The sequence below is a fragment of the Macadamia integrifolia genome, unplaced genomic scaffold, assembly GCF_013358625.1.
Source record: "Macadamia integrifolia cultivar HAES 741 unplaced genomic scaffold, SCU_Mint_v3 scaffold2194, whole genome shotgun sequence".
NCBI classification, from domain to species: Eukaryota; Viridiplantae; Streptophyta; class Magnoliopsida; order Proteales; family Proteaceae; genus Macadamia; species Macadamia integrifolia.
The window spans coordinates 48,781-76,060 of NW_024868563.1; the positions used below are offsets into that span (position 1 = coordinate 48,781).

The 27,280-nt window shown below is 38.4% G+C and overlaps 1 protein-coding gene across 1 annotated transcript; it reads left to right on the forward strand.

Moving 5' to 3' along the window:
* On the forward strand, positions 1-27,280 carry LOC122066020 (probable methionine--tRNA ligase). Its single transcript, XM_042629843.1, has 17 exons — positions 1-302; positions 395-539; positions 837-990; positions 1,139-1,294; positions 1,454-1,684; positions 1,861-2,004; positions 5,170-5,260; positions 5,479-5,585; positions 5,694-5,808; positions 18,196-18,314; positions 18,426-18,491; positions 18,612-18,740; positions 18,891-19,031; positions 19,181-19,298; positions 24,543-24,778; positions 24,878-24,979; positions 26,753-27,280. The coding sequence occupies exons 1-17, from the start codon at positions 170-172 to the stop codon at positions 26,981-26,983; spliced, it is 2,418 nt and encodes an 805-aa protein (XP_042485777.1). The 5' UTR covers positions 1-169; the 3' UTR covers positions 26,984-27,280.

Genomic DNA, 27,280 nt, shown 5'->3' on the forward strand with positions numbered 1-27,280 from the left:
AATGCCCTAAACGTTACTTTCCGTCTCTCTCAACGTCTTCTCCTCACTCCGTTGATACTCAAAAGGTTTCTCTGGTGGCTCCTCGTCTTCACTCTCCGGAGAAGGGAAGCAGAAGCCTTTTTTATTTTTCCTGCAACTATTTCTGTCCCCTCGAGTGAAAAAATCGTAGATGGAGAACGTTGCGGACGCCGGCGGCGACCGGAAAACCCCGAAAGTCCCTATCAAAGGGCGCAGGAATATATTGATTACAAGTGCATTGCCTTACGTCAATAACGTCCCTCATCTCGGCAACATCATCGGCTGTATTCCTCTCTCTCTCCGTTTCTGTTTCTGTTTCTGTAAATTGAATTGTTGTCTTGATGTATTGATTTGCTCCACTGGGTTTTTCATTCAGGTGTGCTAAGTGCCGATGTTTTCGCTCGCTACAGTCGTCTCCGAGGTTATAATGCTATATACATCTGCGGGACTGATGAGTATGGCACTGCCACTGAAACCAAAGCCATGGAAGAGAATTGCACCCCCAAGCAGATTTGTGATAAGTGAGTGTTTACTTGAAATCTGGTCTCCCATTTTCATATTCTTCAAACAACATCTGGGACTTAAATGATTGAAATATGGTATACAAAGTTCATATTCTTTTATCAAATTATGGTCTTTAAAGTTTAAACCCAAAATTTGTGTTCACTTTGTAGACTTTCCAACATTGAAAGAAGAAAAAAATATCAGTGAGATAAGACTTAACAAAGATTTTGAGGGGATGGGAGTGGAGTGTAGAAATTACCAATTGGGCTATATAGCAAACCATATATACAAACTTGTGTTTATGGCTTGTGTAGGTACCATGCTATTCACAGGGATGTTTACAAGTGGTTCGACATAAGTTTCGATGAGTTTGGGCGCACATCTAGTCCGCAGCAGACTGAAATTTGCCAAGCGATATTCAAGAAGTTGTTGGAGAACAATTGGCTTTCTGAGAACACCATGCAGCAGGTTTGAATTTTTAGTATGGATGCCTAGTCGATGTTGTAGTCTTCTATCAGATGGTCCATTGGTGGAGAGAGGTGTTCATGGCTTGACTTGTAGTTTGATCAAAGCTACTTGAGAAGCATTATTGACTCTTCTCTCAATTGCAATGCAGCTATATTGTGATGTTTGTAAACGTTTCTTAGCTGATCGTTTTGTGGAGGGGACCTGCCCCACACTAGATTGTAATTATGATTCTGCGCGAGGGGATCAGTGTGAAAAGTGTGGGAAGATGTTGAATCCAACAGAGCTAAAGGATCCTAGATGCAAGGTAAATCATTTTACCTTATTTATTGAGCTTCGATTTTCTTGCTCTCTTTCAATTTTCTTGAATTCACATGAAGTTGAGGTAAGTGAGAATTTTTATTCTTTGGAATTGAAGGGTATCTTGCATCATTCCCTTTCCTATTGAAGCTTGTCTGTTGTGCAGGTATGTAAGACAACACCACGTATACGGGACACGGAGCATTTGTTTCTAGAGCTTCCATTGCTGAAAGATAAGCTGGAGCAGTACATCAACGACATGTCAGTGGCAGGATCGTGGAGTCAAAATGCTATTCAAGCCACACAAGCATGGCTAAAAGAAGGATTGAAACAACGATGTATAACCAGGGACCTAAAGTGGGGAGTGCCTGTTCCACATGAGAAATTTAAGGATAAGGTAAATAATATTGATGTGGTTTCTGTATTTTTCCCTCTAGATGTTTTACCTTGTCTGCTTCAGTGCTACATCAAGTATAGTTTGTTTGAAATATGTTGGGGCTTTCTGTTTTTTTAATTTTTTTTTTTAATGCTTAAAGTCCACAAATTGATTTGCCTCACTCAATTGATGTTTAGGTTTTCTATGTGTGGTTTGATGCTCCAATCGGATATGTTTCAATAACAGCATGCTATACGAGTGATTGGACCAAATGGTGGAAGAATCCTGAAAATGTGGAACTATATCAGTTTATGGGCAAGGATAATGTGCCTTTCCATACTGTAAGTTTGATACATTTCTTGTACTTTAAATTTTTCATATTAGCTTCTAGTCTAAGATGAGAAAGTTACATTGGTCAACCTTTTGGGATAAGTGCATACTAGGTCCTGCTATTTTTTTGGTGGCATCTTTTTTTCTGTTGAGTTGTGGTAGTCATGATTTCAAAGGAATCAGATACCTTATTTTTCCTAGCAAATCCTGATCTGGATTGTTATGGAGAGCTTGAACTGATATTTTTTGGAAATCTGATGTTCATCCATATTGAGACGTAAGGTTCAGATGATTTTTCCTTGTGGGATTTGTGTTGGTTCTGTTGGACAGGATGATCTTTCTGACCCTGGTGTCAGTTTAGGGAAGGGCAGTGTGCTGTTCATAGTCGTCAAGATGACTAGGTGACCCAAGGCGTTGGAGGGGCACCTAGGCGACTAGGTACTCGCCTAGGCACCCTAGGTGTGCAATATATGGCTATATGTAGTATAGCAATCATAATTTTATATGATATAATTATGCTGGGAAAAAGAATGCTACCCTGCTAGGGCGCACGCCAGTGCGTGGGCCAATGGGAGGGAGTGTGGGAGTATCTTTGCTGCATAGTGGGGTGGGGGCAGCATTAGCTTTCAGCACCCTACTGTGTCTGGGATTGGGGGGAAGTGGGGAACACAAGTGGGTAGCGTACTTTCTCCCAATTATGCTAGTAATGACATAATATGAGAAAATCAGCATATAATAAACAACTTAACAAAGTCTAAGATAGGGGATGAGCTTCTAGCTCAGTGGTAGGCAGCTGGACAGTTGGGTCTAGTGTAAGTCCAGGGAAAGTCAATAGTTCTTGGCCCTTCTTGATATAATAGTAGTAGTATAGCAGGAAGGAATAAGTGTGGCCTAGTTTAGTAGCTAGGAATAGTTTGACCCTCCTAAACCTAGCCTTCTTGATATAATAGTAGTAGTTTAGTAGTTGGGAATAGGTGTGGCCTTGTGGGTCCTGTTCTGGCCCTTAATGGGTCCCTATCTGTCCCCATTGTGCAAAAAAAAAAAAAAAGTAGTATAGCAGGAAGGAATAAGTGTGGCCTAGTTTAGTAGCTAGGAATAGTTTGACCCTCCTAAACCCAGCCTTCTTGATATAATAGTAGTAGTTTAGTAATTGGGAATAGGTGTGGCCTAGTGGGCCCCCTTGTGGGTCCTGTTCTAGCCCTTAATGGGTCCCTATCTATCCCCAGTGTGCAAAAAAAAAAATATATATTTATATTTATATATAAATCTTTATGCAAAACAAAACAGTAAACATAATTTAACGTAAACTCGTGTCAACAAGTCTTGCTGTCACCTTAGAGTCTTAGACCAAAGAAATAGCCTGGACACCTACGCATAGGCGGTGCTTAGGTGACACCTTGACAACTATGGTGCTTTTATTTGCTGTAAGAATGGTTCGTTTGTTTTGTTTTTATTTCTGTTTGTGGCATTCAGGTCAAACAGTACTTGTTGCAAACTTGGTCAATTATTGGGGCAAACCAGGGAATTGAATTGTTTGGTCAAGCCATTCCTTTTCTTCCCCCCACCCAAAGAAAAAAGGGGTTAATGACCATGATCTAAATAACAAAAGTCCTACTGCCTGGGTGGGAGTCTGACTAAAAAATAACGGCTTGCTTCTTTCTTCAATCACTAAAATAAAGACCAAACTCTAGTAAGAACTGGTTCTGTTTGTTAACTATTATGAACATTCTTTACAAAAAAACTCATCTTACATTTAAATTTTGTTCAAATGCCATCAGTTCCCACTAGATAAAAAAGTTTAAGAAAACCCTCAGGTACTTCTATTTCTTGTTGAATTGTGTGCCCGTCTTTGTCACTGGTGGAGTGCTGAGAGTTTCTGCTCTCTCTATCTTTGTGGTTTCTCTATTCCCTTCCCTCTCTTCTGTGATTTCTATCCCTTTGTCTCTGTCCAGTGTTTCTTGTCTGCAATCGCTTCCTTCAGTCTTCATTTCAAGGTCTCACTTCTTCTGTTTCAGAGAGATGAAGCTGCTTGAGTTAAAACAGGAGAGTGGATTTCAATCCAATCAGCCCTTCTTACCATTAAAATGTGTAAGGTTTCCATTCGTCCAAATTAGAAGGGCTTTTATTTGGTAGAAAGGGAAATAATTGAAGTCACCATACACTTTTTTGAGGGTTCAACTTCTAAATACAGGACTTAGGGTTGATCTCACTCAAGACAAGTTTCAAGTGTTGTGGCATTTGTGTAGAGGAAGGGGCATTTATATAATAGTTGAGAGAGAACTTCGTTGTATTGGAATATGGGGATTTGGTCATTCATATTAAATCAATGGAGAGAGGGAGTGCCATTAACTTTGCCAGGCTCCTTCCCAAGCATTACAATTCTTATCATGTAGATTGGGTCATTATTCATTAAACACCCCCACAAAAAGGGGGGGGGGTGTGCAGTTGACTGGCATGTTGGTGATATATTTGAGACCATTTGACCCTGGATCTTAGGATTTGAGGATTTGGCTAAATTTGGTTTCCCAATCCATGGTTGGGAATCATTCATCAGGTTTAGTGTTTGTGGTTTGGGTTTACCAAGGGGCTCAACCTACATTGTAGGGTCATTGTTTTTTAGTGTGTTCTAGTTATGTCATGCATAATGAAGACTGAGAAACAATAGATTTCTGCTGATGTTTGGATTGAAATGTAATATTCCAAGTGGCCACTCTGTCTTCCACAGTCATTTTAAGGAAAGGCACGACTTGAATGGTTATAACTCATCAATCAGGCTTGTTTTTTGAGATGTCGCTTCTCTAAGGTCTCGGCTGGCATAGTTTGAGTGTATTGGCCCCAAATGTGACATGTTTCCCCAAACTACATTGGACAGGGTAAGAGATCATGTGCATAAGTCTTACATTAACCGAAAGATTGTTGGTTTATACTTGCACAGACCTAGGTGCTTATTACATGTATGTAATTTTATGGTTGTTAATTCATAATTGGTATACCCTATTTCTATCTCCTTGGTAGTTTCAGTATTTCCCATTTCTGGCTTGTTGGGACTCATTTTTTCTCAATCACATCAAACAAAGTGTAGCGTTAGTCTAGTCATAATTTCTTTCAATTATTACTGATATTGCTATAGAATTCTTGTATTATAATAATTTTTTTTCCATGTGATCTATTATTAGGTAATGTTTCCGTCTACTCTTATTGGGACTGGTGAAAATTGGACATTCATGAAGACTATCAGTGTTACTGAGTACCTAAACTATGAAGCAGGTATATACGTAGCCTCATGCTTGTGGCTTTGTCATTGTGCAATAATACCAAATTTTATAGGAGTGTTTGCTGTACCATACAGATACTCAATCACTCATGTCTGTGTTTTTTTCTTCCACAATGTGACTTAAAGTGAGAAATAAAGGGAGATTCACAACTTTGAATTATGTTAATGCTATATCTGCGTTTTGAGTTTCATTTTTTCGATGCACATGCAGGGAAATTCTCCAAAAGTAAGGGAATTGGAGTTTTTGGTAATGATGCTAAAGATACAAACATCCCTGTTGAAGTATGGCGTTATTACTTGCTAACAAATCGGCCAGAGGTAAATTTACCATTGCATTCTTGTTTCGTTGAATCATCTTCAGTCAGATATATTTATTCTTCTCTTTTTTCTTGCTTGACAAATTCTTATGGGTTTGTATGAGTTTAGGTGTCAGATACCTTATTCACATGGGCTGATCTGCAAGCGAAACTGAATTCCGAATTGCTCAATAACTTGGGAAATTTTATTAATCGAGTGTTGAGCTTTATTGCGAAACCTGAAGGTTAGTAATTTTTTTCTTGTGGAACAATAGTACCTCCCTTTCTTTTTCTTGTGATAGAAAATGAAAGTTTTAAGCTTCTAGGGATTATATGGGTAAGCCAGATTAGCCTGTGCTTTACTAAAACATCTCTAGTTAGTTTTCCTTGTCTATGTTTGGTTGGATGGAAAGAGGGAAAAGTGAAGAGTGAAAGTTCCAAGTTTTCTTTTTCATTTTTGCATTTTTCATCGATTTGGTTTGAGGAAAACTGCATGCCTCAGGTTTATTTATTTATTTATTTTTTTGGTGTTTTCTAAAAAGTGCTTTTTTTGGGGGGGTGGGGGTGAGGAGAGATAGGATGAACCCTAGGTTCATGTTACACACCCCTTATAACAGGACCTCAAGCAGAGCCTAAAACAGAATTTAGGTCAACAGTAGGGTCAAAGAACTTTTCTGATGAAGGTCAGATTCTGGCCAGTGTTTATGAACTGTTAAAATAAGTAAACCCCAAAATACGACAATGTTCTAACGGTCGGGTTTGAGTCAATAGTCAAAACAGTATAAATTTGAAACCTGTAACCAGAACTTGGGAGATTTCTTGTATCAGCAGATCAGGAGATCTGATCTGGTTTAATCCTGGTTGAAGGTCACTTCCAACTTCCAAGATCTTCAATGCCCCAAAATATTCCCTTGTGTGGCCAAAGTCAACTTCAGCAAAATAGGGCCTTAAACTGGGCGACCGCCATGTTTATCTTGATGATCTCTTGCTGTGAGTTTGATCCCGCAGTAACAATGTATAACAATTATTCAGAGGGATGAAAATCCCCATCAGTCTTAGGTTAAATTGAGCTCTAGCAAGCACACAAATAACAAATGATAACATTACTGACTTGAGAAGAAAAACAAAGCATAGATAAGGAGGATATGACCTTTGATTTCCCACCAACAGGCCTAGATCAGTCTCTCTCCAATCCCAAGAGTTTCTCACTCCTCATTGTCTCTCACGGTAGCAAAAGGCTTAACCTAAAATCTCATTAATCAAATTCCAGTACATGGCCGGACCCCCTTACAAACTTATATTGAAGACTCAACATATTCAAACACCTAAAAAGGAAAGCCCTAAACCAATCTTTAACTAATAGGTAACATTAACTGACTTAAAATAGGACTGGACTGATGGAAACCTAATCCATCCTAATTAAAATATTTGATAACCAATAAATTAAAGAAATAAAGACACTTAATTAACTAATACCATATGCCTAGTCTTTACCCATATTATAGGTCCATTAAAGTGACCCATTACAATGAGAAGACATGGGATCAAAGGCCCAACGCATATATAACCCAACCCAAGGCTTATTTATAATTAAAAAGGGTCCATGTAGGTGATTTAACTACATCAATCCTCCCCAACTTGAAGAAACTCAACCTTGAGATTTGCAAAGTCAAGGAATCAACTTTATCTGGTGAACATCCGTCTTCAAACCATAACAGAACTCTAGCAGCCCATGGATGTTAGGAATCTTTTCATTGAAGACCATAGTTGTCACGGCGACAAGGCGAACCAAGGTGCTGGAGGGCTGTCTAAGCGCTTAGGGGAGAAGGTGCCCGCCTTAAGGCGAATACGACGCCAAAAAAGACGTTACTATTTTTTTAATATATCTATAATATATAGTATAACTGTATAATAATGATATACTTAATTTTAAATTGCTTGTAAAAAATCAAGCCTTTAAGTTATATCAAAATACAAGAAGCACGACTTTAAGCAACATCAAGAGACAAGAATCAACATTCAACATGAAATTCATATCAATGCAAATTGCAAAGTGATATATTTTCTAACATGAGAAAACACAACAAAAAATAAAAAAATTATTCATAAAAAAAAGCTATAAATAAAACAAAAGGCATAACAACATATAATTCCTAATGAAATATTATAAATAATATAATATTTAACTATTTAAGTATGTAGTTAGATATACTTACCTCTATGATGCCTAAAACGAGATCCACAAAGTCCATCATAGACCATGAGTCCATGAACCATGATATTTTAATGTTTAACCCCCTGTCAATCAAGACATATAAGTTAGTGATACTAAAACACTAAGCAACAAGAGAAACCTTGTTCCTTAATATATGAGTCATGACTCATGATAGGTGATAGGCTATGGGTTTCAATCCTACCTGGGGAGAATTAAAAACACCTAATGGAAATTGAGAAACATAAAAATAAACCAAAATGCTAAACTTTAGTAAGCTTTAAAGTATAAATTTTAAAACAACAAAATAAACCATCAAGCTAAACTTTGTTATTGTTTAACCATAATCAAGCTAACAAATCAACATCTACTTCTTCTCCCTCCTGTTGTTGTTGACTCATAGAATCAGTTGGCCCATCACCAAAGTCTTCTTCAATATCTTCATCATCGCACCACATCGTGGACCTCTTCTTCAACTTCGTCATCTGACGATTCCTCAATAGTGGCCCTTCCCCTACCACGACGTGTGTGGCAAATATTGGCTGCACTTGTTGATCCTTGAGCCCTCCTAGGTAAATTACAACCCCCCACTGATGTAGATGCACCAACTGCTCTATCAACATTTCCCTATGTGAGGTCGTCTCCAGGATGGACTAAATCTCCATCTTCTTGATCCCCTGTTATCCATTCATTACTCCAATTCATTTTATCAAGAATTAATGGATCATAATTGCTGCCCTTTTCCCTTCTTTCTTGGAACCTTGAATGAAGCCGCCGATTATATTGGATATAGACTAGATCATTCAAGCGCTGATGTTCTTGTCTATTCCTCTTCTTGGTGTGAATCTGAATCTATAAATACTCTTTATTTAAGTCAAGAAATAGATGTAAAAAGTATAATTACAAACTAATATTTAAAAAAAACGTACAAAATCAAATGTGCTCCAATTGCGCTCACAACCGGAAGCGGAGCAACAAAGGCCTAATATGCGTATTGCATATTGTTGAAGCGTAAGGGCCGAAGATCCATGTGTTTCCCACCAAGAGACTATATATAAGGAAAAAATTAGATACACATATTGTTAAATACTTATTAAAATTAAAAAAAAAAATACTACTTACTAGGATCCAATGCTCCTTCACCGACTTTCCGTTGTTTAATAGCCAAACTCCTTGAAAAACTACCTTCACATTTTCTGTACATTTGAGACTCACGTATGATCTTGTCTTGCACAGCTAAGTCGGGCACCATTCTTTCAAAAACTGTCATGAATGCATCTTGTATTTTACATGATTCTTCAAAAGGGAGTCTCTCATCATTGATGTAGTCAAAATATTTGCTAGCATTTAGGTAAAAGGCAGCAACATATAAAGGTCGATCCATTTGGACCTCCCAACGGTCATCAATAATTGCTAACACCTTCTTCCATGACCGTTCTTTGTTGGCAAAATTTACTTTTATCTTTTTCTTTGCTATTTCCATTGCCAAATAGACTTCAGGCAATGCAGGCCTCTCATCACCATCTACTAACTTCAAGATAACTAAAATTGGTTGGGATGCTCTTAAGCAATCTAGTACACGGTTCCAGAATGTTTGTGCAAGTATTGTCTCAAGTACTTTCTTACCTGCCTTTGTCTTGGACAACTTAAAACTATTCCAATCATCAGATACAAATAATTGCTTCAAGGCATCCTTGTTCTTGTACAAACTTTGTAGTGTCAAGAATGAGGTAGCAAATCTTGTAACTCCAGACCTCACCAGATCTATTCCATTTGTCTTTTTTCTCAAAGCATCAACAAGTTTGTAATGTCTGTAGATAAAACTTGTCATTGTTTTTGCCCTCTATTGTTGTTTTATAAGCTTTCAACTTGCCAATGTCCTCTAATATGAGGTCCAAACAATAAGCTGCACAAGGAGTCCAATAAAGCTTACTCCATTTTTCCATCAACATTCTACTAGCTGCAACATAATTAGCTGCATTGTCTGTAACTACTTTACCACATTATCCTCCCCAATTTCTTCAATTTTACTATCAAGCAGCTGAAATAACATGTCTGCATATTGAGACTCACTAGATACATCTATAGAGCCCATAAAATAAGTCCCCAATGGACAATTGACAAGGAAATTAATCAAGTGTCTACCTCTCTTGTCAGTCCACCCATCAGACATAAGAGTGCACCCGTGCCTTTTCCAATAATCTTCATATTTCTTCTTGATACAGTCAATCTGAGCTTTTTCATCATGTAACAAGGGCACTCTCAACTCATGGTAAGAAGGGGGCTTATATCTTGACCCAAACTGTGCAATGGCTTCAACCATCTCCTCAAAGCTCATTGACAGTATTGAATGGGATGCCAGCTTCATAAAACCATTTTTGCAACATATGCATTAGTTTTCTTTCTGTCTGCATTTGATCTTAAGCTGCTTTGTATTGTTGTATGGGTAGAACCTTTAGACCTCCTCTCACCAACTATTTCTTCAGGAGTCCGTCGAAGATAAGAATCTATCGGACCCTTTACTGCCACTTGTGTAATAACATTAGCTTTATTCCTTTTGGAAGATGTCCCAGAGCTTGGTACAAGGTTCTTTATTGAGGAGTCTATAGTTGAGGGCCTTGGTACACCAGACTGGAGTTGCCCTCCACTTTCTATCTCTTCAGGCAAATCCTCTCCCTCCTGATGACCAACAGAATAATCCTCATCAAATACATCAGGCTTCCTCTTCTGATTTCGCATGATAGCTTCATGCATCTCTCTAGCGATTGTTGCAGTTGTTTTTGGGCACTTTGATATATCTCCATACCCACCAATTAAATGTTGCTTAAGCCTTTTGATTCCTCCTTTGGCATCTTTTCCACAAAGTGTACTTCGCACTAAGTTCTTATCATTAAGATCTGGCCAATATCCATACTTCCACCCGGGGTCTTTTGATTTGGCTTTCCTAGTTGGATCTTTGCTTGGATCATATGTTGATGCGTCAGTGATAGCAGATGGCCCGCCACTACCACTAGTAGCCATATCTATTTGAATAAACTACAGCACTACACAAACATAAGGAACAACAACAAGAGAAACTAAGTAACAAAAAATAAGAAAAAACATAGCACTCTACAATGCACTTTACAATCTAAAAAATAATAATTAATGCACTACAACCTACCTACAGTAGCAGGGAAATGCACTAGCAGGAGAAGAAGGAATCATGCAGTAGTAAAAAAAATTCATAAGAGAAAAAGCATAGCACTAATGCACTAATGCACAACACTAGTAATCATGCAATCATAAATTCATAATACAGAATTACAGATTACAGTCTACGTCTACTTGCAGGGGAAAAAAAAAAGGAAGCACTAGCAGAGAAGTAAAGAAGAAGAAGAAGAAGCATAGAAAGAACCGGCAGCCTCCATAAGAAGCATTCGAGAACATCAGAGGGGAAAAAGAAAAAAAAAAAAAAAACCAGATGCAGACGAAGAAGAAGCAGAGGAAGAAGAGAGGAAAAATAAAAAAAAACCCAGCCGTAGACGAAGAAGAAGCAAAGGAAGAAGAGGAAAAAAAAAAAAAAGACGTAGACGAAGAAGAAGCAGAGGAAGAAGAGGGAAAAAAGGAAAAAAAGAATCGTAGACGAAGAAGAAGCAGAGGAAGAAGAGGGAAAAAAAAAAGAAAAAAACATTCGTAGCTCGAAGACGAAGTAGCAGGGAGGGAAAAAAAATTACAAACATAGCTGAAGTCGAAACAGAGGAGGGAATGATGGATTTCAGCCAAGTCCAACTTCAATCTCAATCGGTCGGTTGAATCAATGTATCTAAAGTTATACGATTGTAATGGCAGAGAGACTTCACCGGGAGAGAGAAACATGGAGGGTTTTAAATTATAAACCTTTCATGTTATATTTCTCCCCATCACCAAACCTTTTTTTTTTTTTTTTGTTCACTTGAGGAGTAAAATGATTCCATGCATCTCGCACCATTTAAAAACCTGTACTTCATTAAATGAAAAGTTTACAATTAGAATATAAAAAACAAATAATTAAGTGAAAGTAAAAAAAAAAAAAAAACACACACACACACACACACAAGGCGGTCGCCTTGCCTACCAAGTCGTCCAAGGCGCCAAAGGCGACGCCTTGATACCAAAGGCGACCGCCTTTTATACATAAACAATGGCGTCCCTCGCCCTATCCCTAAAAAAACGCCTGGACGCCAAGGCGTCGCCTTGACAACTGTGTTGAAGACTTGAGGCACAAACTCTACCTCTTCAAGAACATCATGAGTGTTGATGATTTCTTGTGGAGTGTTCTTGATCACTGCCTCATTTCCACTGTTTTAGTTTTGTCTACTTGGATCTTTTCAACGCAGACCTCTTTAGTAGAATCTTCTATCTGTTGATCTTCCATCTTTGAAGTTTCAAGCACTCTCTTTATCATCACAGTTCATTGCGATCACTTCAAATTTATCTTCAGCTTCAGGCTCCTTTATGCTGAATGTTTCCTTTGTTTCTTCATTACCGTCAATCACGAATAAACAAATCTATGCTTCCTATCCTGTCAAGATGTATCAGCCAAAATATTCTTCTAGAGAAGCTAGCATATCAAGGAATATCCATGTCTGTCCAGCAAAATAAGGAACTTTTGCCTCCAGCTTCTTTGTAGTAATATCAGTCCTAGGAAGTGCATAATGTATAGGTGCAGAATCAATACACTGCACCATCCTTGTCATGCGTTCATTCAATTGTTTCAATATATCAGCAAGTTGTCACATAGAAATCTGATATTCTCTTGGCTCTGTAGGGTTAGAACCTGATGTAGCCATAGCTTTGATACCACACCTCTCCTCTTACAATAGGATGAACCCTAGGTTCAGATTACACACCTCTTGCAATAGGACCTCAAGCAAACCCTAAAACAAAATTTAGTTCAACAGTAGGGTCAAAGTCATCTTTTTCTGCTGAAGGTCTTATTCTGGCCACTGTTCATAAACTGTTAGAATAGTAAACTCGAACAGCAACGTTCTAATGTTCGGATTTGACTTAATAGTCAAAATAGTATAAATTTGAAACCCATGACCAACATTTAGGAGATTTCTTGTATGAGCAGGTCAGGAGATTTGATCTGGTTCAATCTTGGTTGATGGTAACTTCCAAGAAGATCTTCAATGCGTCAAATATGGGAAGCATCTAAGGGGTAGATTTCCTTGTATGGCCAATGTAAACTTAAACAAAATTGGGCCCAAAACAGGGCAGTTGCCAGGTTTCTCTTGGTGATCTCTTGCTGTGAGTTTGACTCCAGCAGTAACAACATATAAACAGTATCCAAAGGAGATAAAAATCCCTCTCAATCTAGGTTAAATCGAATTCCAACAAGAGCACACAAATAACAGAATTCCAACAAGCACACAAATAACAGATGATAACAGTACTTGAAAAGAAAAATAGAGCATAGATAAGAATGATATGACCTTTGATTTCCACCAGCAGGCCCAGATTAAAATCTCTCCAATCACAAGAGTTTCTCACTCTTCACTGTCTCTTGCAGTATCATACTTTCTCAGCAGCATAAGTCTCACGCTAAAATCTCATTAATCAAATTCGTGTACAAGGCTGGGCCCTCTTAAAAACTTATATAGAAAATTTAAAACATACTTAAAACACTAATACAGAAAGGTCTAAGCCAATCCTTAACTAATAAGGAGACATAAACTTACTAGGAAACTAAACTAATGAAGGAAACTGAATCAAAAAAGAACTGGACTTATAAAATCCTAATCCAGCATAACAAAAGCACTTTTTTTTTTTGCTGAAAGGTCATTTGTATTAAAGAAGAAAAACCAAAAAGAAAGATATAAGAGAATCTGGCTAAGCAAGCCAGATACATCAACATAAAGTAGACAAATCCCCCACCTTCAGCGGGGGAAATTGGCTAACAAAATAAAATCAATCCCTTGAGATATCAAATCTTTGGAACAAAGGCATCTCTAATCGTTTTCATGACTTGGCCATGCGATCAGACTATAAGCCAGCTTGCACCCCGTTAACCTTTCCCTTACCTTTTCTTTGTTTAACTTTCTCGTAACCTTCAAGCTCTTCTCTTAGTCTAGCTGCCTCATCGACAGTAGAAAAATGCTAGCTCCTCCTTGGACAGTACTCGGAATAATATATTCCACCAAGTCCTTCTCCCCGCAATGTTCACACGACCTTCTCTACCACGACCACTTCGATTGTCCCCTCTCCTGCACATAGATACGTTCCTACCACGAGAAGCAAATTTTGCCTCTCTACGTCTTGATTGGTTTTCTAAATTTCTGCAAGGGTCTTTTGCCTTTCTAGACTGGCAGTGAGAGATCTATCTTTCCCCACATCATCATTTGCTCCCGAATCTTCCTTATCTCCCGACATTGATTCATAGCTAGGGTCAGAGGCTAACTCACTTGACCCATCTCAGTAGCCATATTTGCCCAGTTCATTTTGGCTGCATTCGACCCATGCTCCTTTTCATTCACCCACCATGTTGAACAAGATTTGCAGAACCGTTCTTACTTCCCTTTTCATGATCTTGGAATAAAAGGTTGTCACATGGTTTAAAGTATCGATGTGTGTCGTACCGTATCGGACGATACGTATCAGTATTGGTCGGTACCCATACGATACATGTATTTTAAAAAGTTTCTATGTATCAATGCTCTGATACTATCCGATACTCTCAATATGTACAATTGAACCCCGAACAATTGAATTACATGTGTATCGGTTTGTATCGAACTGTATCGAATCGATACTCATTGATACACAACTGATACTTACCGATACTCACCGATACTCACCGATATGTATCTACAGAACCCATTTCACTTTCAAAACAGAGCTTGTTCTTCTTGTTAGAAATACTTAATTTTGCAAAATTTGAAGCACAATTGCACTTTTACCCGACAAATTTCACAATCTTGATTTACCATTCTTCATATCCTCGTCATGAATTATGGCATCCTCATGTTGATCATCTCCTCCAGTTTACATCTGCAGAGTCCTTGGAGCCAGATAAGTGTCTTCTGTTTGATTTATCCATTCCATTTAATTCTTAATTTTTATAAGAAGCATCATGACAACTAGTGTCATCATTTCCACCCCTAATGTTGTTTGTCCTTGTGACAAGACAAGTGTGTTGATCCTTCCACAAAATTGAACTTTGTATCTTATGTCATGATTGCTCAAGTCACTACCATCCCTTTTGCAGTGTTTTAGTAGTATTTTTTTTTATAAGAAGTTAGATGGCAAGATCAAACAATTTAGTTTATTTTACTTCCTTTTTTTTGGCTATGTTTGAGTAGATTTGGGTAAAACAAGCTAAAACATTAATTATTGCATCAATTTGCTCAAATTTTAAAATTTCTTAGAAAGTCGACAATAGACCATTACTACATGTAAGAAACCTCGCCCTTTTGAACAATTTCAATTGAATACACTTGTCTCTTAGTACGGTGTTCTCCGTTGTAGAGTGTATGCATGATATATGTTATATATATATATATACATTTACTGTTTTTTAATGCAAAAGTCTATAAAAATGTGTTTCTGTCAATTTATGTGCGTATCTTTAATGTGTCTTAGCGTATCTCCGATACGTATCTTAAATTTAGCCGACCGATACGGTGATCGATACCGATACTTTAATCCTTGGGTTGTCATGCACCAATATCCCTACCTCAATCAATCCTAATCGATTCCCAGCTTGAATGGAAAGATGCTCATATCTCGTATGAGTTTGATAAGGAACACCCATTCTCCCATCCACGCCTTGATTGGCTCCCTTCAAAAAGGAAGGATTTGCCAAATCCTCCTTATTTGGGTCCACAAATTTCTCCTCCACTTGTCCAATCATGCCACAATTGGATGGTTGATTTTCCAATCATACCATAATTGGATGGTTGATTTTCTACCACTTCATTGATCTTATCTTTAGAAGATTGAGGATCAAAGTTTACCAATATATCTCTTTGATTTAAGTCTCCATTAAGTGAGGGAGACTTACTTGCCACGGTTTGAATAGTTTCCACAATTGGAGAGATTGTGTGAGAAGATTTTTCCAAAGATGATGTTTTCTCCATAATTGGCATAGCAAAGATAGAGCAGTGTGAATAGTGTCCACAACCGTATGTGGGAGTCTATCCTTGGAAAGATTCCTTTCCACGACTGGAGAGATTGCATGAGTTGACTCACCTCTTGACCTGGGATTGACTGAGAGAACTCCATCTTCCTTCTCCACGTAATGCTCCTCTGGAATTCCCCCATCCTTCTCTCTTGCACTAGCCCTTGCATCACTAATCATTTTCTCATGGAAGGATCCAATAAGATGGCCAACCTTCTTGCAAAATCCTTATCGACCCAATTTATCCTCATAAATGGTGGCTTGTGTGAAGCAGAATAAGTTCATAGTACCCTGTTGGCGGCGTTCAACCTGAATTTCTTCATATCTAATTGCAGTAGCAGAGGCTTCCACTTCAACTAGAACACGGGAAGAATTACCCGTCGATCCATGATGAGTCTGACGATCTAAGGCCACCGGTCTTCCCACTGCCTTAGCTATAGAACGAAGAATGTTTTCATGCCAGTACTCTAAAGGGAGTTCTGGAATTCTGATCCAAAATAGCTTGGTTGAAAAACTTGGTTTTCATGTATGCTGAAATCCTTTCGATTGTTGGAAACGAATAAGTTGTCTCGCAAACTTCATTGGACTTTTGCTCCCAATAGCAGGCATGTCACATTCCATAGAAAATTGGAAAATAACATACCCCTTACCCAAAGGCAACATAATCACCTTCTTCTTCAAGTTCCATGATTCTCTTGCTGTCATACTTAGATCATCCAGAGAAGTGATGCGAAAGTTAACACAGCCAATCAGTGCAAATCTAAACTTTTGTAAAGTGCTCTCATAATTCTGCTGGGAAATGACTATTTTGGTTACACTCCCAGCATGAATAGGGCTTGGGAGAGCGTTGATATCCAGTGTGGAATTTCCTCTTACGACCTTTGAGTACGGCTTCTTTGGGACAGGGACTGGAACCCCTGTTCAACCTCATGATCTCCATCATAACCCAAGGCTTATTTCTAATAAAAAAGGTTCCATTTAGTTGATTTAACTGCATCACTTTTCCTATTTCATTACATCTCAAACTAAAGGGGAAAATAATCATTATAGGACAATGATATGACCAGCAATCACGTATCGACCTGAGTGTTGGGGAGTAAAGAAACAACATATAAACAAACTAAGTATAGCTGAAATGAGGATGTTGAGATGGATGAGTGCTAAAACTAGAAAATATAAAACAAGGAATGAACAAATTAGAATGAATTTGGAGTTGCTTCGATACATGATAAATTGAGAGAAAGTCGTTTCAGGTGGTATTGATATGTGCATTGAAGGCCTTTGAGTGCTCTAGTTAGGAGCAATGATATGATTCAAATTGGAGGAGCTAAAAGAGCCATTGGTAGGCCTCAAATGATTCTAGGAGAAATGGTGAGGAAAGGTATGCATAGTAGCGAGTATGACTTTGAGTTGGTTAGAGACGGAAGATCCATGTAGCCGACTCCATTTATTGGGGATAGGAATACTTGAGTTCAGTTGAGTTTTTTGGGTTTGAAGCAGATATAGCATTGACAATGAAACCGATCTAAAGGCAATTGAGTTTTTCGTTTGTGTTGTCTCTTTCTTTTCTACATGGTCCTTTGGGATTTGATCCTACTCCAGTTCTCTCTCTCTCTCTCTTGACAATGTGTTTTTTTTTTTTTTGGGGGGGGGGGGCTTGGGAACTGTGACACTGGATCATTTGTCCAGTCCTATCAGTCACTCACAACTTGTCATGTTCCTTGTGTCAAAAAAATAGATTGGAGAATATTTTTAACTATGACTTCTGGGCATACTTTTTGAGATATGCTAGTTCTTTTTCCCTGTTGCTCCAATAAATACTGCTAAGTACATGGTCCTGGTGACTCAAACAAGCCAATCTTCTGTTTCGGTAATCTCAGGATTTGGATCTCTTTCATGTTGGTCCTTATCCTCCTTAAGTGAGTAGCAAATTATGGCCCAGACCATTATATAGGTCCTGAGACAATAGACATTGCATCCTTCATCATGGTTGAAGGATTGGCCCAGTCCATCATGCATCAATTCTGGATCTGCTAGTATTGGTCCAAAAATGTATCTCAATCCTCATGATCTGTATTATAGATGTTTCTCTTCTTTTGAATAAAATTATCATTTTAGACTCCACATTAATTGGAGAAGTCAGGTTAAATTTTTTTTTAGTGAATGTGTTTGAGGGTCATGTTACCATAACAAACTGTATAATTACTCTCGGTTGTAACTTTATTTTTGTATAAGTCATGTTTGCATTTTAATTCTTACAGATGACTTTATGTATTGTAGGCCAAGGATATGCTTCTATCATTCCTGATGCTCGGGATGTGGAATCAAATCCCTTGACTAAGAAATTGGCAGAAAAAGTTGGTGATTTTGTTGATCAATACATTGAAGCCATGGAGAAGGTGATTGGATGCAAATACAACCCCTCTCTCTCTCTCTCTCTCTCTCTCTCTCTTCCTAACATAATTAGACTGATGACATTGTCATTTTCTTGTTTTCATCATCTGATATAGGTTAAACTAAAGCAAGGATTGAAAACTGCAATGGCCATTTCTAGTGAGGGGAATGCATATTTGCAAGTAAGCTTGCATGATTTTCTGTTCTTTTCCATTTCAACAGGTTGTTTATTTACCTGTTGTGTTTTTGTATTAGTAAGGATTACTTGTTCGACTCCTTATGAACATGCTAATTGTTTGCAGGACAGCCAATTCTGGAAGCTCTATAAAGAAGATCTATCTTCCTGCAACATCATTATGAGAACTTCAGCTGGACTAGTATATCTGCTTGCTGCTTTGTTAGAACCTTTCATGCCATCTTTTTCTGTTGAGGTAATAACATCTACCTTATGTGCATTAATACTTTAGGAAATACTCATTTTGTTATGTTATTGGTAAGACACTAAGACTCATATGCTGTTACAGTGTGGCGTGGATTATTACATTTTGCTGTTCTGAGTCTCTTCTTTTGTGACATTTAAGGTATTAAAGCAGTTAAATTTTCCTTCGCCACATCTATCACTGTGTGATGAAAAAGGAGATATTGATAGGGCACGAAGACCTTGGGAGATTCTACCTACTGGTCATAAAATAGGCAAGCCTGAGCCTTTATTTAAAGAACTGGTGTGCATGCTTTCTGTTCAAATTTACTGTTGCATTTCTGTTTACTTATTATATAGTGATGGTGTTTACCCTTTTTGCAAATATATGGTGGTGGTTCATTAATCCCTTGCTCATGATAAGTATTGTTTGACGTTCATTGTGTTATACAGAAAGATGAAGATGTAGAGTTCTTCAGGGAAAAATTTGCTGGAAGTCAAGCTGATAGGGTAGGGAAGGCAGATGCAGCAAAGAAGGTTGCTGAGCAGCTGAAGAAAACAAAGCTTTCAGGTAATTATATTAGATACCCATAAAATAGTAATTTAGATGCCAACGGTCGAGGTGTTCATCTGAAATACCAGATCTTGCATGGGTTAACATTTATACATAAAGCTTCCATATGGATGGTTTGGTCTGGGAAATTTTACTTTGTTTTTTTTATTTGAACATATAAAATTTTGGCAACTTTATTTGTTGTTCCAAAAATTAATTTTGTGGACACTATGCTCTAATGATTGAAGTGATGTGGAGTTTGTGTGGTATATTCTATAGCAGGAGGGCCAAGCTATTGAGTAGGTTCTCCTCCTGTACTATAGTAAGGGGAAAATGAGATGGAAGGGATATATGGCTATTCAAAGATAAATTTTCAGGCAAAAAATTCCTTGATATATCAGATTAAACTAATATAACATTTGTATATCTGTAGCAGGATATATTTGGGGGCATCAAAGATGAGTGTTGATTAGGGATCGCATTTTGGTGTTTTTTTAGTGTAAAATTTGTTCAATATTGGGTTTTGAGGCTTTTGGCCTTATCTGCCAAAATTGAATTACAATGGTTTTTCATTTTGTATTTGGGTTCCTCTAGTATTTTTTCTTTGGGGCCGGGGGTTTTTTTTTTTTTTGGGGGGGGGGGGTGTGGCGGTGAGGTTTGACTCGTACAAGACTTTGCCTTGGTGCAAGGATTTGCATTGAATTATTCTTCACTTAATAAGTTGGTAACTGAATTCATTTGCGAGTGATGTTATTGCCTGAGCCACCTTGGCATGTCAGCCCTTTAATGTATATATGATGTATTGAGAGAGGCTTAAATATCTGTGATGCAGAGTTAAGAGTGTATTCAAGAAGGAACAAAGGCCATTCCAAACAGACCCACACTTAGGCCCAACAACTTAAGTCATAACCAGACAATGATAGGCCATGACTTTAGTCAGGCCCATATATGGCCCATGTGTTGGTTATCAATTAAGCCTATAAGAGAGCCTTTATGTAGTAATCGGCCGGATCGTGTGGAAGATCTTTTGGTGGATTTTGTGGGCCCACGTGGCTGTCACATGGGTGTTGCTACAAGTTACTTTAGTTCATTTCTACTTTCTATTATGTTCTAGTTTTCATCAATGTACAACTCTTAGTATAGCGATAGCAACTATGAGTCACCCTTTCATTTTAGAAAGTTTCTATTTTATTGTAGTAGCATTGGATCTTCAGGAAACAGCCTCTCTGCGAAGTAGGAATAAGGCTGTGTACATTATGACCCTCCCCAGACCCCGCAGTGGTGGAAGCCTTGTGCAATGGGTACCTTTTTTTTGGTAGTAGCATTGGAGCTTCTAGAGGATCTTCTTCTACAAGATCCGTGGCTTAGCAAAAAATTAATCCCATGCATGTTAGGGTTACTATTCCTTGTATTTGGGGATTGGACCTATAAATGAAGGAGAAGGGCAAGCTACCCACGATTTTGTTTCAACAATTGCTCTTTGTGAAGTGGTGAATCAGTTGCAAGCTTCTAGGTGGTGAATCCTACACCGGTTGGTAGTGAAGCTGACCTAGTAATGTAGAAGTGGGTTACACAAGGCAACTACTCCCATTGTATTGCAGCCCCAAATCAAATCATATATGATTCTTTAATTAGCTTTGACAAATTACAGCAGTAGGAGTAGAAAACTATCAGAAAAGGACCTCAATGAATACTAATAATAACAGAGAACAATTCAGTAGCAAGAACCAGCAACCAAGAACCAAACCCTAGGAAGATAGAAGCCTGCGGCTAGGGTTAACAGAGGATACCTGTGGCTGGAGTTGGGTTGCTCAGATGGGACCCAAACTAGGGTTGATTGTAGGCCCTAGGGTGTAGAGTAAAACCGTCAAAGATCTCTGAATTCTGTCGGCTGAGTTGAGAGATCTGGAATTTCTTGATTTCAGACTTTCAGAGAGAAATTGGGGAATCTTCAAGAACCGCAGCAGGTCTTCTTGGATGGCTTCAAATTAGGATCAAGTGATCCTTTAGCAGCCTAGAACACACCCTTAGAAGGGGTTGCAGATCAGTACTCAGAATTGGGAGATATGGGAGATCGAATGTCTTCAAGAACTTGGACTTCTTGCTGGTCGATTCTGGCCTTTAAGAACCTTAACAGATCTGAACACTCTTTGATCGATTCTCACAGCTAGCAATGGCTAATAACAGAAATATAAAGTAATGAAAGAAAGAAGTAAACAAGAGAGTCGTGGGTGGGATTGGCTATCTCGGCCCGGGCATCTCACCCACAGCTATCTTGGCTGCTTAGAAGCAATTGACTGCAATTTTCTTTGTTTATTCAAGTCTGAAATTCTGAGTACAGTAGCTCCTCTTTAAATAGAGGGCTGAGTTTACAATAACGGCAGTCGTACTCAAATTAGGAGTTGTACACCTATTAGGACTAACATTAGAAACCTAGAAAAATTATGTAACTAACTAGCTACTAACTAATTGCCACTTATGGGCCTTATTACATATAAATCGATGGGCCCAATGAGTCTTTATTCACTAGAGGAATCGATGGGCCCAATGGGCCTTTATTCACTAAAGGACTAACTTAACCACTTAAGTGGTTCGATGGCCTTACTTGGGCTGGGCTTTCTTCCTGCGATAGCTCAGCCCATAGTGGGGATCTACATCACCTAGGCTTGGTGGTGATATCCCTCCCTACCTTCTTCAATCTTCTCTCTTTCTCTTTCTTCTTCTACCTTACTGGTCTGTCAAATTCTAGCCATCATCTTCCCTTCTATCGTGGCCATCATTAGGTAATATATATCCCTCTTTATGTCTTCTTATTATATCGCAATATATTTATTTTTTAGTTAATTTTTTTCTGCAGATTCTACTCTGTTTTTTTCCCTTCTATGGTTTATGATTTTCATCCTATTGTAACTATTGCATTGTCATAGTGGCTTTTCGCAATCCAGCCATTGGATTTCACCCCATCTTTGATCTATTCTCCTCTATAAGCTCTACCTTCGACCAGAATTGGAGGTCCATCTGATCTCTGGTTTGTGAGATATTTCTTATGGTTACGGTTTCTAGTTTCTGTCATATAGTTTCTATTTCTGTGACCTACTGTTCCTGCAGATCCACATAAGTGGATCAGCTCAATATTTGGAGGATTTAAATGACCTATAGAGGTCTACTTGATTCTAGTTTCAGCCCATCCGACCATTAGATTATGAGATATATGCAAATTCTGCCTCACTGATTCTGTCCTGTGTAGTTGCTGTCCAATGATTCTACAGGTTGTTGTTCCTCATCAATCTGCCAAGGAATTCACCAAGTGGCTAAACGAAGTTTTGAAAATTCAGGACTACTAAGAGCATGCCAATACTGGTGGGGGCAGGGTGTTTATGATTGAATTTGGCACTGAAATTTGTCATGCGATCAATCCAGACCATGCCTATCTATCCAATGGTCAGAATTATCTCATCATCCTGCCTTGTAGAAAACTGGGTGGTCACCAAGAGAAAATTCTGTAGTTGAAGCCATCAAGGCGACAATTTTGAGTAAGATTTCCTGCAATAGAGGGGAATTGTGGAACGGGAATTATCTAGATGGCTGCAAGTAGGATAGAGAGGGTATCCTTGGGGTTGTTATATTTTTTCTTGGGTTTTCTTTCCTTAAATATTTTGGTTATGGTAAACAAGGTGGACATCGTTGAGTTGAGTAAGGTTTTCTTGTGGAACAGACAAAAAGGGTTAACCTGAAAATCGAAGCATACTTGGCTACTTTTTCTGTATGCAGGCCAGAAAGATTTGCAGGAACCAACTTCCCCCTATAGGAGCTACGTTTGCTTGGGTGGTGGCTTTAGGTAAAGCACTTACAGTGGATAATTTATAGTCAAGTGGTTTCCACTTGGCTAATTGATGCCGTTTGTATGGTGCAGAGGAAACAGCAGGGCACATTTTCTTGAACTGTGTTGTTGCTGCAAAAGTGTGGGTTATTTTCTGTGTGTGTTTGGGGTTTGCTGATTATGGCCAAGGGATGTTAAGCATTTGTTGTGGGCACCGATCAAGAAGTCCGGTTGGTGAGGAAGGTTCAGGTATTGTGGACTTTGTGCCCTTATGCAATTTTCTGCGGCCTATGGAAGGAGAAATGTGGGGTTTTTCTTTTTGTTGAAGGCCACTCGAGACATTCTTCAATTTGTGCTGATATTGGCTCTTTCGCATATGATTTGGCCTAAGCAACCAAGGAGTTTACTTGTGTGCTTCGGAGTCTTTAGAGACCAGGAGAATTGAGCGGATCTAACCTTAATTCATCAACTTTGAACCCGTGCAATTGGATGTTTAGGGATTCTGTTCTGACATTCATTCCAGATACCCTAATGTATGGGTGATGCTATTGTAAGCAACAAAATTTGGCCTCTTATGGAACAGATGAGGCATTCTTGCATGGATGAGCTCCCAAAATGACCTAAACAATGCCCAAATATTCGTGTTCCTCTTTCCGAAATATTGAAAGCATCTATGTTATTGCAATCCTCTGGAAATTATCGAAAGCCTTCCATTCTATTGCTGAAGTTTGATATGCCTTCAATTTTAGTTCTGGGTTTGGCCAAAGAAGAGTCGGAATCCTTTTTTTGCAACCTAAACCCTAAACCCTAAACCCTAATATGCTAGCTGGTGGGACCTTGTAAATATTTTCAAGTTTCTCTTATGGGTTGCGGACTGCTTGAGTGCTTGCCTTATTGATTTGATAACCTGACTTAAAGTGAGAATTTTATCCCATAGATTGCTTTGAGATCTTCATAAAATTTGAAATGCATCTTAAATACTTGCATGTTAGATTAAAAGGACAGGAACTGTATACTCAATCCAGCTAAGCCATGTCCCAATTACTTGGTTTGGCCTCCTTTTTCAAGACTCATGTTCAATGGTTTGACTGAATGTCTTCTGCTTGTTTTAACTAATGCTGATTACGTTAAAAGTTCCTCCATTTTGTAGAGTGGTGGATAGAATTAGACTTACGGGGCTAGGTACCTGGCTATTCTTATTTATAGATGAAACTGAATCCAAGACATGGGTGAAATAGTCAATTCAAGTCCATGAAGTTTATCAGGACTTGAATTCAAATCCAAGACAGATCTGAATTCTACTCTTTATTTGAATGGATAGATGTTGAAGCTCGCTCTCTCTCTCCCTTTCTCTCTCTCGCTCTCGCTCACACACACACACGCACATTCTGGGGATTAAGCTTCCTCAGCTGAAATTTTCTGAGACACTTTATTTGAAGCAGATGTAGATGGAAAAAACCAAAAGCCAAAGAAAACTACAGCTGATGGAAAATCAAAGATAGCTGTTGAAGCAGAAATCTCCATTTCTAGACTTGATATACGTGTTGGCCTTATTACAAAAGTTCAGAAGCATCCAGATGCTGATTCCCTGTACGTTGAAGAGATAGATGTAGGTGAAGGAGCACCTAGGACGGTGGTTAGTGGCCTTGTCAAGTATATCCCTCTTGAAGAAATGCAGGTTAAAAATTTCATCCTGCTTTATTTTTTGTTTGGTGTCATTATCATTTTTGGTTTTTTAATCAATGTCATATTGATCTACTCTGTTGATCGTTGACAGAGCCGGAAAGTTTGTGTTCTCTGCAACCTGAAGCCAGCAACCATGCGGGGTATTAAATCACAAGCCATGGTTCTTGCTGCTTCCAATGGAGACCACACAAAAGTAAGCAACGGAAAACTTTCTTTTAGTTTATAGGTTTTCATGTATTTGTATATTTAGTAAAGACATTTGTGTGTTACCTAATTTCCTTCCTATCCTTCTGAAGAGTAGTATACTAGTATGTGTGTCTCTGTGATGTGAGTCAGGCTAGATGTTGAAGATTTAAGGCTATACTACAACTAAGAGATGAGGCGAAAGGGTTTAGGGTTTCATTTTGGAAGTAAAATTCTTATAATTGTTGGATCAGGAGAAAAGGTTTGGAAATAGAAAAAAGAGAAATAATTTATGGTGGCAAAAGGAAAAGAAAAGAAAAGAAACACTTTCAATAAACAAGGTGAATATTGTAAAAGTTGGAAATAATTAGAGGAAAAGAACAGGGTCAAAGTAGAACAAGAAGAAATGTAACGAATAAGATGAGGGATGTAGGGATTGTAATTCTCAGCTTGGCCTGGACAGTCCACTTAGCCTGTTAGATCTAAACAGTGGCTGTTAACATGTTGGCTCCTTACAGGCCCCTAGCATGTACCTGCCAAACAACCTGGTCGTCTATTCACACTTGCCAAATCAAGCAAATCCACCCAATTGTCCATTGGGACATTTTAATTGTAATAAAATGATTTATTATTTAGAAATTTAGCTAGCTATTTATTCAAAAATGAAAATTGAGCTATTTTTTATTTATAATGAAAATTGAGCTTGTTTATTATTTTATTTCATATTGTGACTTTATATTTTTGGATTGGGCTTGGGAATGTCTATTCCCTGCCACCTAAAAAGAGAAAAGGAAAAGGCTTATGGATGAGCTTGCTACGAATAAATTCAATTAATCTTCTATCATATTGTTATTGTGGTTAACAGCCAATCTATAAGTTACCATAAGGACTTCTATTTAGATTTTAAGAGATAAAATAGCTAAAACTTCTTCAAAAGGACTTATAACCTTTTTTGATTCCCATAAAGTAATATTCCTAATATAGCTCAAATAGAAAAGGTGAAACCAAAAATGCTAACTATAGAATCTTCTGAACTTACAATTATAGTACAGTTGGGTTTCACAAAAATGAGTGAATTTTTCTAGTTACTGAATCTATTAAAAGTTAAATTAAAGGGAAAATATAAAACCCTAATAGCCCAAATATGGAAAATTACCCTTAGTACGACCAAATTTACTGTATATTTATGAAGATACCATACAAGGACCTCTTCTTTTTTTTTGGGGGGCGGGGTGTGGGTGGGGGTTGGGGGTGTTTGGCACTCTAGATGGTTTAAAAATCCCACCAGCCCATAAAGCACCCCCCCCCCCCCCCCCGGCGGGGGGCAGGGTTCTATCCTAGGTCACGGCTACAACTAGCAAGCACCCTACCAACTGAACTAGCTGGCACTTTCAAGCATCTCTCATGTTTTGTCGTGTGAAACAGCCCAGAGAAGAAGCTAAGAATGGAGGATGCACCCTACTTCCTTTGCCTGTCTGGTTTCATAACACTGGAAGTTACACCCTTAGCATGGCCAAAAATGATGATGGCCTTAAGAATGATGGATGCAGTTCACTTTTGACACCAATCAATCCACCAGTTTGCCAATTGTGCTTACCTCCCTCCCTCCAACACAACAAACATGGGATTAATTGAGTGTATAAGGTTTTATGAGATTTCCATTTATATAAGATTGTGCAGCCTTTTATGATAGAATGAGGGAGATGGGTGCCCAATGATCTAAAAATTATCATTTCAATGTGCAAATGCTGATCATGTGCCTGCTATGTAATCACTGTTTCAGGTTGAATTGGTTGATCCACCTCAATTGGCTCCCGTCGGGGAAAGACTTAAATTTCCTGGATTTGATGGTGAACCAGACAGTGTTCTGAATCCTAAGAAGAAGGTTTGGGAAACATTACAAGTGGATCTTCACACAGATTTAGAGCTGGTGGCGCGCTACAAAGATACACCCTTTACAACATCAGCAGGCGTTTGTGGGGTTAAATCCATCTCTGATGGCACCATTAGGTAGTTCCTTTGTGCGGGAAGGCTCCCACAAATTTTTTTTTCCTGAAACAATCTTATTTTGTTGTTATTTTTCAGCAACTTAGAGCACCGAAAGGGGAAAGATAATTTTCAATCACTTTTTTTTTTGGTATTTATGGTCACAAGAAGCGATTCCCAAGCCCCTGGGAGATTCGTCTGACTCCCATCTTTCTAGCCTTGTAATAGAACATGGCCGGATGACCCTTACATGAGAGGGTATATAATTGAATTTGAGACTGAAATTTGACATGTGATTTATCATAATAATGTTTTAGTTATCCAA

What these genes read in the sequence shown, in the direction of transcription:
- LOC122066020 (XM_042629843.1), top strand. Translation starts at nt 170, where the DNA reads ATGGAGAACGTTGCGGACGCCGGCGGCGACCGGAAAACCCCGAAAGTC. An exon ending in CCCAAGCAGATTTGTGATAA is followed by an intron (nt 540 to 836) that starts GTGAGTGTTTAC and finishes TGGCTTGTGTAG; the next exon opens with GTACCATGCTATTCACAGGG. An exon ending in TGCCATCTTTTTCTGTTGAG is followed by an intron (nt 18,741 to 18,890) that starts GTAATAACATCT and finishes GTGACATTTAAG; the next exon opens with GTATTAAAGCAGTTAAATTT.